Source organism: Acanthamoeba castellanii (genome assembly GCF_000313135.1).
Source record: "Acanthamoeba castellanii str. Neff unplaced genomic scaffold scf7180000084641, whole genome shotgun sequence".
In the NCBI taxonomy this organism is placed as follows: Eukaryota; Discosea; order Longamoebia; family Acanthamoebidae; genus Acanthamoeba; species Acanthamoeba castellanii.
This window is the reverse complement of record NW_004457343.1, coordinates 150,191-163,506: the sequence shown is the minus strand read 5'-3', so window position 1 is coordinate 163,506 and position 13,316 is coordinate 150,191. Positions and strand designations below refer to the sequence as shown.

The 13,316-nt window shown below is 56.1% G+C and overlaps 6 protein-coding genes across 6 annotated transcripts; 4 read left to right on the top strand and 2 right to left on the bottom strand.

Annotated features, from left to right (window-relative positions):
• Positions 1–40: 40 nt before the first annotated feature.
• Positions 41–2,550, top strand: ACA1_364630 (Fbox domain containing protein; the record flags this gene model as incomplete). Its single annotated transcript, XM_004335900.1, has 7 exons — positions 41–859; positions 931–1,026; positions 1,135–1,327; positions 1,417–1,580; positions 1,842–2,031; positions 2,136–2,297; positions 2,372–2,550. The coding sequence occupies 7 exons, from the start codon at positions 41–43 to the stop codon at positions 2,548–2,550; spliced, it is 1,803 nt and encodes a 600-aa protein (XP_004335948.1).
• A 1,576-nt stretch (positions 2,551–4,126) lies between these two features.
• On the top strand, positions 4,127–5,887 carry ACA1_364620 (palmitoyl protein thioesterase; the record flags this gene model as incomplete). The annotated part of the gene is made up of 8 exons (XM_004335899.1): positions 4,127–4,220; positions 4,341–4,474; positions 4,561–4,635; positions 4,722–4,826; positions 4,913–5,018; positions 5,135–5,277; positions 5,435–5,547; positions 5,656–5,887. The coding sequence occupies 8 exons, from the start codon at positions 4,127–4,129 to the stop codon at positions 5,885–5,887; spliced, it is 1,002 nt and encodes a 333-aa protein (XP_004335947.1).
• Positions 5,888–6,253: 366 nt separating this feature from the next.
• ACA1_364610 (cellulase (glycosyl hydrolase family 5) subfamily protein) lies at positions 6,254–7,676 on the top strand (the record flags this gene model as incomplete). Its single annotated transcript, XM_004335898.1, has 3 exons — positions 6,254–6,776; positions 6,860–7,101; positions 7,209–7,676. 3 exons carry the CDS (start codon positions 6,254–6,256, stop codon positions 7,674–7,676), a joined length of 1,233 nt encoding a protein of 410 aa, XP_004335946.1.
• A 2,015-nt stretch (positions 7,677–9,691) lies between these two features.
• Positions 9,692–11,139, top strand: ACA1_364600 (zinc transporter ZupT, putative; the record flags this gene model as incomplete). Its single annotated transcript, XM_004335897.1, has 6 exons — positions 9,692–9,764; positions 9,840–9,991; positions 10,068–10,223; positions 10,533–10,618; positions 10,756–10,854; positions 11,085–11,139. The coding sequence occupies 6 exons, from the start codon at positions 9,692–9,694 to the stop codon at positions 11,137–11,139; spliced, it is 621 nt and encodes a 206-aa protein (XP_004335945.1).
• Positions 11,140–11,275: 136 nt separating this feature from the next.
• Positions 11,276–12,071, bottom strand: ACA1_364590 (uncharacterized protein; the record flags this gene model as incomplete). Its single annotated transcript, XM_004335896.1, has 3 exons — positions 11,276–11,313; positions 11,394–11,770; positions 11,857–12,071. 3 exons carry the CDS (start codon positions 12,069–12,071, stop codon positions 11,276–11,278), a joined length of 630 nt encoding a protein of 209 aa, XP_004335944.1.
• A 571-nt stretch (positions 12,072–12,642) lies between these two features.
• Positions 12,643–13,176, bottom strand: ACA1_364580 (uncharacterized protein; the record flags this gene model as incomplete). The annotated part of the gene is made up of 1 exon (XM_004335895.1): positions 12,643–13,176. One exon carries the CDS (start codon positions 13,174–13,176, stop codon positions 12,643–12,645), a length of 534 nt encoding a protein of 177 aa, XP_004335943.1.
• Positions 13,177–13,316: the final 140 nt, after the last annotated feature.

Sequence of the window (13,316 nt, the reverse complement as noted above, 5' to 3'; positions counted from 1 at the left end):
TCACCTCCACCTGCACAGCACCACCACACGTTGACACAACATGTTTCGCTTCTTCAGAAGATTGAAGGACAATACTACTCACAGGAAGAGGAAGGGCAACTGCAAGCAGCAGACCCCAGCCGACACCCCCACCTCCTCTCGCCACCAACAGGACCAGGAGCAGCACCCCGCGAGCCTGGGCAGCAACAACGACATCATCATCAAGTCGAATGACCCCAACGCGCCCTTCGCCCTCGCCAGCACCGTGTCGGCCTACGTCTCCCCCTCCACCCCCCGCACCCCCGCGCCCTTCCACAACAAGTCCGACATCGCCCACAAGATTAAGAGGCGTATCAAGAGCGTGTCTGCCTCGTTCCAGACCGTCGACTGCATCGCACCAGATCTCTCTACTTCTCCATCTTCTACTTCTTCTTCAGCTGCTTCTTCTTCTTCTACTTCACTTTATTCCTCTTCCGCAGCCATCGCCAGCCGGGTCCATGCCATCTGCCTCTCGCTGCCGTCCAACACCCCGGCCGTCCTCGAGCTCTGTGACGACTTCGCACCTCGCCGAGAGACTACGTCGTCGACCTCGTCGAACCACGTCGCCTTCGAGACCGACGTGTCGGGCTTCAACGCTCTGCCGCTCGAGCTGGTGTCGCACATCTTCAGCTTCCTGCCAGCTTCCACCCACGACATCTGCAACGCGAGCGCCGTGTGCTGGAGCTGGCGCGAGCTCATCCGCAGCGACTCGAGCCTGGCCGCCCGGCGGCGCCAGCACTGGCGGCACGTCAACTGGCGCGCCGGCCGGTTCTACCTACGCAACACGCTCCCGCTCAAGACCCACCCGATCTGGCAGCTCCTCCCTCGACCCAACGCCAAGGTACCAAACTCTCAGTAGTTGACCACTGATGAACGTACGGAACTCACCATCTTCATCTTCTGCGAACACAGGACACGGTGTTCCACTACTCGGGCATGGACGGGACGGTGCAGGCGCTGGACCTCAGGAGCGGCGAGCTCACCGCCTCGCTGACCCTTCCCTCGCAGGTACATCCATCGGTTTTTCTCTCTGGTCTTGAGTTCTTTTTATGTATAAGATTTTTCCTTTTATAGAGATATTGTGGATTAACTGTGATTTTGGCTATTGGTCTGCAGAACTTCCCGGTGTTGGCAGTGAACGAATCGTGTACGCGCCTGGTCATCTCGACCAAGAAGAGCAATGACACCTACGCGGTCGAGGAGTACGACTTCCACTCGGGCAAGCTGGTGCGGAGCATCGACTGCCACAGCGGGTGGATCACCTGCCTCCAGTTCCTCAACGACAACCACGTCGTGACCGGCTCGCAAGGTACACCGCCATATATACCACGCCACTCACCACCCCACAGTTGACGCTGTGCTGTGTGATCTGACAACGGCACGCAACATGAACCACAGACCACTCGCTCAAGCTGTGGAATCTCGACTCCGGCGAGTGCGTGAAGCAGTTCGCCGGCCACACGGCGGCGGTGACCTGCCTCCAGGTCTTGAAGCGTAAAACCACCGCCAACGCGCCTTTCCGCTTAGTGAGCGGATCCCAGGACGGCTCCATCAAGATCTGGGTATGTGCACCTGTTCCTGTTCCTCTTTTTTCTGCCTCTTCATCTTCTTCGTCGTTTCGTATCTTGCTCGTCGTGATCTTTGCAGTTCGAATAAACTGGGCCAAACAACCAAAAACACAACCATAAAAGCAAACAACTCTCAGCTGTTGAGACCTTTCGTTTCATGTGAGTGAAACTTGACCTTGGATTTTATTATTATTCTGTTTTCTTCTCATTTTTGTTTTCATTTAAGCTAACTCCTTTTTATCCTACGGCCAATAGGATGTGGACAGCGGTGAAGCGTTGCACACTCTGCCGTGCCGATTCCCGATCTTTGCGCTCCACGCCGAGAACAACCTGGTGGCGGCCGCGGGCTGCAAGAAGGAGAACCGCACCAGTGAGAAGGGCTGCCTCAAGCTCTGGAACTGGGAGCGCGAAGTCGTGCTCCGCGATATCGGCTCACAACCGCAAGGTACGATCATCGCCACTTCATCATCACCACCATCTTCACCACCTTCACCATCACCATGAACATGATGCTGACAATACACCTTCTTCATTTTCTTGACGCTGCAGCTGGCAAGGCCATGGCACCGATCAGCGGAGTGTTCCTGAGCGGCATGCAGATGCTGACGGTCGAGAGTGGTTGGATGAGCTTCCGCTGTCGCAAGTTCAGGAAGACCGGCGCCATTCGTCTCTGGGACATCAAGACCGGAGCGCTCATCGCCAAGATCGCTGGTATGCCAACCTCAACCAGCCTCACATTCCAACGACATTCCATACTCACACGTGGCAATGCAACAACAACACAGACTTCCGCATGCGTGAGCACACGAACAAGTCGCAGTGCGTGGTCTCTCTCCTGGTGGACGACGAGAAGAATGTCATCGTCGGCATCGAGGAGATGGAGCACATCAAGCCCTCGGCGCTCTCTCACATCTTCAAGATCAAGAGCATGGTCAAGGTGTGGAGCCTCAAGGAGGGCAAATAGGCGAGCGATCTCGCCGCGAACGACGACGCCAACGAACAACAGTACCACGCCACCCGACACGTACCCGTGTGACGAACTGTACCACGCCATCCACGCAACCCGTGCTTCACGCCGACCGACGACGACGAACGAAGACGACAATCACCAACCGATCGGTGATGGAGGAACGAACCCAACAAGCGTGAGTTCGGACTCTCCGGAGAGCGCTGCCTCGCCCCCTGAGGAAGGTGACGAGAGCTTGTAGTGCGAGGGCGGGACCACCGCTCCCGCTCCAGTCTATTCAAATCAACAAATAATACACCACCATGCACCACACCAATCCTCTCTTCCCCGCCCTCCCGTACCTTTTGACTCCCATCATGGGCCGCCAGGACTGCAAGCCATGGTCTGTTTGGAGAGGGAGTGAGAAACCTCCTCCTCGCGCATCGCCAAGCGAGCTTCACAACACAACCAAACAGAGGGCCACATAAATCCAAAGCACGAGCAGAGTAGATGTTGAGAGGCACCCCTCACAAGATCCCAAGCTAGCTTGTGCGGTCGGTCGTCTGATCTTGTGGCCATGTCGGTGGGCTGGAGGTGGGCAGGTCGAACTATCTTCCCACCTCTGCTCTGCCTTGAGATCTCAAGGCAGCTGGCTGGCGAAGCCAGAAGGGGCCATCGCCCGGAGAGTTGTGGTTGTGGTGGAGTTTAAAACAAAACAATGGTTGCACCGCCGTATGGGCGTTCTGACCTTGCAAAAGTCCGTTGGGTTGGTGGGTTGGTATTGGCTCACCAACACTTCGTCATCGCTGGACTTTTGACCTGGCCAGTCGCCGACGCTCAACACCGGAAATTCACAGTACCTCCACGCCTGGTCGGGTGGACCGAGGCGATCTACATTGCTGGCGCGGCTTCACCAGGACCATTTACAGCCCCCAGTGTTCCCCGCACATACTGATGTGTTCACATTCTCGCTTTTTCGCCCACATCCCCGCGAGAGCCACACTTTGTCGCTAAGTGAAATGTGCTCTTCCAGAGCGCCCGATTGGCGGTCCTTCTCGTTCCTGTGTGAGCGTGGCAATCCAGCATGCCCATATCGCCCACCACGTCGCTTTCTCTGTCGTTTTCGTTTTCGTTTTCGTTTTCGTTTTCGTTTTCGTTTTCGTTTTCGTTTTCGTTTTCGTTTTCGTTTTCGTTTTCGTTTTCGTTTTCGTTTTCGTTTTCGTTTTCGTTTTCGTTTTCGTTTTCGTTTTCGTTTTCGTTTTCGTTTTCGTTTTCGTTTTCGTTTTCGTTTTTTCGTTTTCGTTTTCGTTTTCGTTTTCGTTTTCGTTTTCGTTTTCGTTTTCGTTTGGCTGACAGGGGAGTCGAGGAGAACCGCAGAAAACGGGGCAGCACCACAGATGAAGCACCCAACTGACATCTGTCAGGGAGGCGGTGGGAGTGAAGCTGTCGCCACCACTTTTGCCTGGACACTCCCACCATCCACACGAGTAGAATTAATCCTTGGCCCCAGGCAGATTAATTCGCGGGAATCTTGACAATGGCAGGATTCAGATTCATGAGCTCCTTCTTGTTCTTCGTCTTCATCGTCGGCACGATGCAACTTGTTGTCGGCCAACAAGAGGCGGTCAACGCTCCGAACGTAATTGCCTCCAACGTCACCTCATGGACGCCTGTGGTCCTCATGCACGGTACCTCTCACTACGACATTTATGACTATTTATTATACTTATTTGTTAATATGTATTTTGACAATTTCTTTGGATTTAATTATTTATTTGGTGTATTTATTTATTTATATTTATTGGTAGGGAGTGCTTCGAGCACGGCGACGGTGCAGCACACGCGCAACCTACTGGTGCGGGCGATGCCGGGCGTCTACGTGAAGGCCATCGAGATCGGCAACGGCATCCTCGACTCCCTCTTCTGGCCCATGGACGACCAGGTAATAATAATAGGCCTGCACGCACCCACTTAGGGCGTCCTGGTGTGTTGCGTGCGCTGACTTGCCCCTTCTTTCGAAATCAAAAGCTGGCCGCGTTCTGCGCCGAGATGAAGGCCGACCCCAAGCTCGCTGGTGGCGTTAACGTCCTCGGATTCTCTCAGGTAACATACACGACACACACGTTCATGACGCACACACGACCGCACACACTCACGATGCCTGTTCGCACACACGTGTGTACCTGTAGGGCGGTGTGCTGATTCGGGCCTACGTGGAGCGGTGCAACAACCCGCCCGTGAAGAACCTCGTCTCCTACTTGGGTCCTCAAATGGGCGTCTACGGCGTGCCTCGGGTGCGTCCCCCACGCAACCCCATGTCGCGTGTGTCGTGCCGCGTGTGTGTCGTGTCGTGTGCGGATGGTTGATGATATATGAATAGATCTGCTGGGTGCCGTACATCAACACCACGCTCGACACGCTCGTGGGGACGTTCATCTACTCCGAGTGGGCGCAGCACCTGTTCTCCTTCGCCGGCTACTGGAGAGGTTCGCTCTCGCACAAGCTCGTTCGTGTTTGCCACCATGGCCTAACTGGGCGCACCCGCACGCACACGCACACGCACACGCACACGCACACGCACACGCACACAACGTGGCCATAGATCCTTATCAGCTGCAGACGTACCACAAGAGGTGCGAATTCCTGCCCGACATCAACAACGAGGGTCCCGAGAAGAATCCGGCCTACAAGAAGAACATGCTCTCGCTCACCAACTTTGCCATGGTCTACTCCGAGGTCGATCAGGTCAGCACCGTCGCTCGCACGCACCACGCACCACGCACCACTCACCACGCACCACGCACCACGCACCACGCACCACGCACCACGCACCACGCACCACGCACCACGCACCACGACACAACAACGAAGATGCTGACCCGCATATTTGGTGGTTGGACAGACGGTCAACCCGCGCCAGTCGTCCGTGTTCGGGTCGTATGCGCCCGACGATGATACCAAGGTCCTCGCGCTGGAGGACCTCGACCTCTACAAGGAGGACTGGATTGGCCTCAGGTACCCTGCCCTCTTGACTCCGCCATTGCTTTGTCGCGTGTGCGCGTGCGTGTGCGGTGGTGCGTGTGCGTGTTGCGGTGACTGACCACCGCATCTACATCCACACAGGGAGCTGGACGAGACGGGCCGTCTGCACCGCTTCGGCGTTTCGTGCTACCACGGGGACTACTACAGTGCCTGCTACGGCGCGGCGCTGAACAAGTACGTCCTGCCCTTCCTGATGGACACCTGGAACGGCTCCGTGCCGGTCGAGCTCGACCCCAACGACTACGACGACGAAGAAGGCCCCGCGCTCCAGCTCGACGCGCTGCCGTCGTACATCAGGATGACCCGCGAGTGAACAAGACAACACCGATCCCCGTTGAGATCTGTACATACCAAACATAGCCATGTGTATTTCTTTATTATTATATTTGTGACTAATTAGGCAAATATAAAGAAATAATTATATTCCACTGTTAAAAAAGAGAGTGGCTGACCAGTTGCAGAGCTTTTTCGTCCGCACTTTCGACACTCCGATGACGCACCCACCAACCACGACCATACCCAAACCCGACAATAGCCGGCCAGCGTTTGTTCGTCGGGATGCTGTCCAATCAGAATCGACGTCGACAAAACCTCCACCAACCACGCAACCCCTCGATGATTTATAAATCGCCCGCTTGTTGTTTGTCACAGAACCAACATCGCACCTAATACCACCATCATGGCCAAGTCCATGCTCGTCGTGGTCCTCGTCGTGGCGCTACTTGCACTCGAGGCCTCGGCCAGCTTCAACTCTACGGCCGACCTGCCCCGCGACTGCGCCAGCACGCGGCTCTACCGGGTCAAGAACCGCCAGGACCCGGTGCGGGGCGCCAACCTGGGCTCGTGGCTCATCCAGGAGGCCTGGATGGTGGGCTGGCTCTGGAACCAGGGCGGGTGCGACTCCAACCAGTACCCCGGGGCCTATCTGCTCGAGCAGTGCCTGGGCGGCAACGCCTACACCATCATCTCCAAGCACTGGGCCACGTTCGTGCAGGAGAGCGACTTTGCGCAGATGGCCCAGAACAACCTCAACACGGTGCGGCTGCCGGTCGGGTGGTGGCAGATTTACGACCCGCAGGGAGGCGCCTCCAAGGCCCACCTCAAGCAGTACGTGTCCCCCACCAACTACCTCGTCGGCGGCCTCCACTACATCGACCAGGCCTTCGCCTGGGGCGCCAAGTACGGCATCTCCATCCTACTCGGTACCACTCGCCCCCCCCCCATTTTTCTTTGTTCAAGCAAAATACTAAATAATATTATTTACTAATATGTGCGATGCCGACAGACATCCACGCCGCGCCGGGCTCGCAGAGCGGCAACCAGGACACGGCCCCGCCGGACAACACGGGCAACATCTACTGGGACAAGTACGCGGCCAACCCGGCTCAGACCGCCGATTCGATCGAGCTCTACGTGCAGCGCTACGCCAACGAGCCCGCCCTCCTCGGCTTCTGCCTGCTAAACGAGCCCGGCCACCAGACCCAATCGGGCAACATCAACATCGACACCGTCCAGGCCTACTACCAGGTGTGTGTCGTGTGTGTCGTGTGTGTCGTGTGTGCGTGTGCGTGTGCGTGTGCGTGTGCGTTCTGGTGTGCGACTGACAGTGGCGTGTGCGTGTGTTTCTTCGATAGGACGCCTACAACCGCATCCGCCAGTACACGTCGTCGGCGTGGGTGGTGATCAACCCGCTCATCTCGCCGTTCCAGTACGGCACGGAGCCCGAGTGGACCAGCTTCATGAACCCGGACCAGGGCTACACCAACGTCTTCATGTCGATTCACTACTACCACTGCTTCGGCGGCATGCCCAGCGGCGACAACAACGTCATCAACTACGCGCACTACCAGCGCCAGCAGCAGATCGCCCAGTACTACCAGGTCAACCCGAAGCCGATGCTGATCGACGAGTGGTCGGCCTGCGGCGTGTCGCCGGGCCGCTACGGCGACATGATCCAGGCCCAGGTGGCGGGCTTCGGCCAGGCCGCCGGGTGGGTCTTCTGGGCCTGGTCGCAGACCTGGGGCGGCGACCCCTGGTCCTTCAAGACCGCCTTCCAGAACGGCTGGATCAATCCCAGCCAGACCGGCGTGGCCAGCTGCTGATGTGGTTATTAAAATAATAATAATTTTGATTTTGTAAATTAATTAATCTCGTTTATTTCTTTAGTTGTTGTTTTTATGTTGTTAGAGGAGGGAAGGGGTCGACCGTTTGAAGAACTTCGCGGTGCGTGCAGTGCAAAGCCGATCGGCGACCAGCGGCTGCCCAGAGCAAGCTGTGGGCGTGAGTGCCAACTGGTCCCCCACAAGAAATAAGTTGAATCTGGATGTGAAGCAGGAACGCTTCACTACCAGAGATAAGTGTAGCACTACACTTGATCGTAGCCAAAGGCCAGGAAGGTGCTCTTGGTGCTGGCCTCTCTTGACTTGTCCTTGCAATTTAGTGATTGTGGGTTGGTAAATATTTAACTTTGGCTGTCCCAGCAGAACCACCTGACTTCAACACCCTGAGCCTGGGCAATGAAGTGGTGGATGGATGGGCTGGCTACAGGAGCGCATGAGCAGCCTAATGTAGTGTACAACTGTGGACTTGGGAGAGTCATCTAGCACCAACCAAATGGTTAGGGGTGGATATAGACTAAGGTCTAGGGTTTAGGGTTAAGAGTAGTTTGGAGGCAATCCATCAAGTGGGTGCTCCAACTTCGCCTACACTTTGGTTTGGCTGGTCAGTACATTCAAAATTTCAACCATGGGTCAAATGACTGCAAGTTCTGGATGAGGACCCCCTTGGCATTCACCATGAACCACAGTTCATTGTAGTTGACCCAGGGCCTGAAGTAATACTCCTAATAGATCCTGAGCCTCCACCTGTCACTAGCAAGCCATCCACCAGGATCCTGTTGTGGGTAGCCAGCTTCCATGCTGAGTGTGAGTTCTCCAACCTCTCAATCTGGAAGTCCTCCTTGCTGATGCAGACCCCAGTGGCTGAGAGGACACTGTGGACCACATCAACTGTGCTGATTGAGTGAATTATATATGAGAGATGTGATGCTGTAACTGGGCCAGCAGTCAAGGTCTGGAATGGCCAATTTCTATCATGTACATGTATGTGACTTGCATACATGTACAAAAACTGTAAAACAGGACACTCACAATATTGAGTGCATGTACACAATGACTACATGTTCAGCCTGCTGATACTAAGTTTATTGTGCACAATCCAGAAAATCTGAACTTATAAGCAGTGGTCTAGCATGTCAAAATCACACATGCAGATCCAAATCTTCAACACTGCCCTATAAATCAAAAAGCAGAATTGGTAAATCTTGGAATGGTGCAAGTTAAAAATTGGAAAGGAATCCTGCTGTTGTTGCCAAATGTAGGAGAGTAGGGGAACTGGACCAGTTGGGTCTCAGGTAGATGGGCCTCAGGGAGGTCCTGCCCTAGTGATGTCAGAAGAAGTCCTTTATTTACCCCTTGCATGGCCTTTTGAGGCCTGCCTGACTAGAATGTGATCGCCTGGCATGTAGCCTCCTTCCTTCCTCTTATCATGCCACTGGACCATCTCACTCTTGGCTTGGTCCTGGGCATTCATCACCTGGTCATGGATGATGCAACACAAGAACCTCCACTCCTCCCCCCACCATTGCTGGATCTCCACTGGCACCTCCATCTTATTTTTTCAACAAGGAAGGCTCAATCCTTTTTTTAACCTTTTCCAGGATGTTGCTGCTGACCCCCCCCCTCCCTTTCCGCGTTTTTGGCGCCTTTTTTTTATTCTGAACTTTAATGCCAATTTTTAACTTGTCCCACTCCTAGCTTTTAGCGTATTGCAATCAAAAATGTCAAGATCTCACACAACAAAAATGTTCAGCAGCTGAACTTTCCTGTGATGGCACTTTTTCTTATTGTGCTATTGGTAGTGCGCCAAGTTGTACATCACCAGTTGTGGAGATGGCAGAGCAACCATAGATTGGAATAACACCAGGCACCTTTCTGGCGCCACTTTTGAGCATTCGTCTGTTTTGGGCAATAAGCTGAGCCCCGCAACGCGAACGGACGCAGAAGAAGGGCGCAGCCCCAGTCCCGTTTACGTCTCAAAATCTACAAGAGAGTGATAGATGGATTTCACGTGGCGCACGCAAGTGGTCACCCTCGCCCTCACCTTCGTGGGCGGCCTCGCCACCGTTCTCGGTACCCCACCTCACCAGACGCAGCACCACATGGCAGGGCACTCACACGAAGCACGGCACGCACGCGCGCTTCCAGGCGGCTCGCTGGCGCTGCTGGCCGGCAAGCCCAAACCGCGGAAGCTGGGGGTCATGCTGGGCGGCTCGTCGGGCGTGATGCTCTACATCGCGTTCGCCGACCTCATCCCCTATTCAGCCCTCGCCATCGGCCATCCCTACACCTGGCTCTTCGTACGTGTCGTGTCGTGTGCGGTGTGTCGTGCTGCGTGTGTGCGTGCGGTCAGTGCTGACATGTGGCGAGGCACAGTTTGTGTTGGGCGTGGTCGGCTCCTCGCTGGTAATGTACTACATGCCCGAACCGCACTTTGCCGGCGGCGACGACAATGAGGACCACGGCCACAGCCACGGCCATGGGTCCCGAGAGGAACGCTCCGGGTGCGAAAACGCCGAGGCGCGCCACGGCGTACGTCACACCACGGAACCCGCGCGTAGCACCAGTGGCCGATGGATGACGATCGATGGCTCACCGTGTGCGTGTCATGCCGTTGTGCGTTTGTGTGATCTGATCATCAGATGACGCATAAGCTCCTCGCGGCCACCAACGGAAAGGTGGTGCTCGCTCTCGAAGGTATACTCGCTCGCTCGCCTGTTGTTGTTGTTGTTGTTGTTGTTGTTGTTGTTGTTGTTGTTGTTGTTGTTGTTGTTGTTGTTGTTGTTGTTGTTGTTGTTGTTGTTGTTGTTGTTGTTGTGTTGGAGTCGCGATGTGCTGCAGCCGACGAAGGCGGGGCTAGCGGCGGCGATTGGCATGTGCATCCACAACTTGCCGGAGGGCATCGCCGTCTACATCTCGTGCCTGCGGTGCGCAGTCCATTCCACTCACCAAACGCACGACACGACACGCCACGACACGGCACACACGACACGTTCTCTGCTGACATGCACACACACGGCACAACATACAATATGCGCGGTGAACACAAATATGGGTTGGGCAGAGGGCTGGATGTGGGGTTGAGCCTTGCGGTGGCGATCATCATCCACGTCATCCCCGAGGGCATGGCCATCACCGAGCTCATCTACCACTCAACCGGAAGGTGCACAGAACGCACACGCCACACGCCACACGCCACACGCCACACCGCGTGGGCGCGCTAGTGTTCGGCATCGCCTTTTCGCACCACCTCACCCCTTTCGTTCTTTCCGCTGCCCTTCCGCCGGTAACTTCCCTCCCTCCTCTCTTCGTTCTCTTTGTTCTTCGCTCTTCGCTCTTCGTGCTCACACGGTTCTCGCAGTGGCGGGCATCATGGCCCTCCTGTGCGTGCAGGAGTTCGTTGTGGGTTGGCAAATATTCTCAGGTGCTGCAATCAGCAACCCCTTGAGGTGACTTTAAACAGAAGACACTCGCCAGTGCCCACTGGCACACAAAGCACCACCTAAAAACTTTAAAAACTTTTGAAGCAGTAATGACAGAAGCCCTTCTAGCAGAGAGCAGGGTGAAGAGAGCATTCATTTGGCTTAGAAGTGTGCGGTCTTGATCTTCATGTAGACGTTGACTGCACAAAACCAAAGAAGAAGAAAAAGATAGTGAGTGAGGTGGCCAGACTGGGCTGGGCCGTGGTGGAGCAGTACGTACAGACGGGAGTGCACAGATCAGCGGCGGTCCTGTTGTAGACGCTGCAGAAGCCGCACTGCTGGTTGCAGTTGAGGCCGAATGCGATTCGTTCGCTCTTGGGCGAGTCGCGCGCGTCCAACTGCGCCGCGACGACCGAGTTGAACAGCAGCTGGGAGTAGGTGCACGACCCGCTCTGGACGGTGATGGTCCCGTAGGGCAGCTGACGAGCGCACTGCGGGTCGGCGTAGATGGTGGCCGACAGCAGGGCCGAGGTGTCCACACGCCAGGCCGTGGCGAAGACCTCGGTACTGCCGAGCTGGAAGCGCATGCACGACCCGTAGTGCGTCGTGCCCACCTCCGCACAACCAACGCAGCCCGGCTTGCATCCAAAGTTGAACCTAATATTTGGGGTTTGGAGTGATAGATAGTTAAGAGAGATTAATTAATGAAGATGATGAAGCGATGTAGTGTATGAAGGTAGTACCTGGCCTGGCCGGAGGAGGTGGTGGAGATGTTGTAGTAGAAGTTGAAGTCCTCACTGTAGGCGCACACGCCTTGGTCGAGGCCCATGGGCGGGGCGAGGACTGCGGTGCAGCTGCGGTCGCGGAAGAGCGAAGCGATCACATCAAACGCAACGACTGACGACGTGAACAAGGAGAGGCACAAGATCAACAGCACAGCGTAAGCCGGCAGCTTCATGTTGTAAAGAAGTACAAAGAAACCGACGAGTGCTCTGCCCACTGTCGGGGCAGTATTTACCTTGGCCGAACAACTTCTTCCGGGAAACGAAAACTGAATAAACAAGTTATCATTTTAATTGGTCTGTGATGATGATTGGCTGATGGTTTGGTTGTGGGTCGTCGTGTTGTGCAACAATAAATAAGGTGTGTTTAAAAGTAACATCGGGTGTGCCACGCGCCATGTCCATCCTCTTGCTGTTTCTTTCTCTCTCTCTCCTCCTCGAGCTGCTTCCTTGCCGGTGTTGTTGTTTTCCCTCGCCAGCTGCTGTCGATCTCGCAGTGTGAGATTGGTCTCTCCAATCGCGATCCTCCTCTTCACCTTCTTCATCACCATCACCGCCGTCGTCGTCGTTGTCGTCGTCGTCGTTGTCGTCGTCGTCGTCCGCCTTGTACAATATAAAACAAAACAAAACAAAAAATTATAAAGTATCCTCCTCCGTCGTCGCTCGTCCATTGTCGTTGTCATCGCCGTCGCCGTCGCCGATCGAAGTCGTCGTGGGCGGGTGGGAGTGGGGGAGCTCCTTCGTCTCTCAAAGGTTTTCCCACCAACCGCTCTCGAGCTCGGGCTCCAGGAAGGGGTCCTCGAGCGAGAGGCTGAGCGACGCCGCGTCGAAGCTGCCGTTGCTGAACGGCGGCATCAGAGGCCCGCCGCCGAAGCCCGCGTCGCCCATCGGACCCATGCCCAGGCCCATGCCGCCGTTCTCGAGGCCCATCATCGCGCCCAGCAGGCCGCCGGCGTTGTTCATGGAGCCGTTGCCGTTGATCTGCAGCGGCTGCTGCTCGTCCATCCGCTCGAGCTTGCCGGACTGCTCGGACTTGATGCCGGCGCCGGCGCCGGCCGAGGTGGAGCCGTCGTCGTCCTGCGAGGCCTGCGATGACGAGGAGGTGATGGCGGTCTGCAGCGAGTCGGGGGCGGAGCTGGTGGCGGTCTCGCGCATGAGGTTGCTGTCGTTGTCCTCTCGCTCCCGTTTTCGCTCGCGCTCCTCCGTCTGCTCCTCCAGCTTAATGCCGCCCCTCTCGCCGTTCACGCCTCCTCCGCCACCGCCACCACCGCCGTTCTCCATCTCGTCGCGCTCGTCGCGCTCCCGCTTCTTACTGCGCGTCGCCTGCTTGCCGCCGGCGCCGCCGGAGCCTCGCGCTCCCTGTTGCTGCTGCTTGGCGGCCCGGCCTCGCGCTGGCGCGCCGGCGCCGCTGGGGCTCGGCT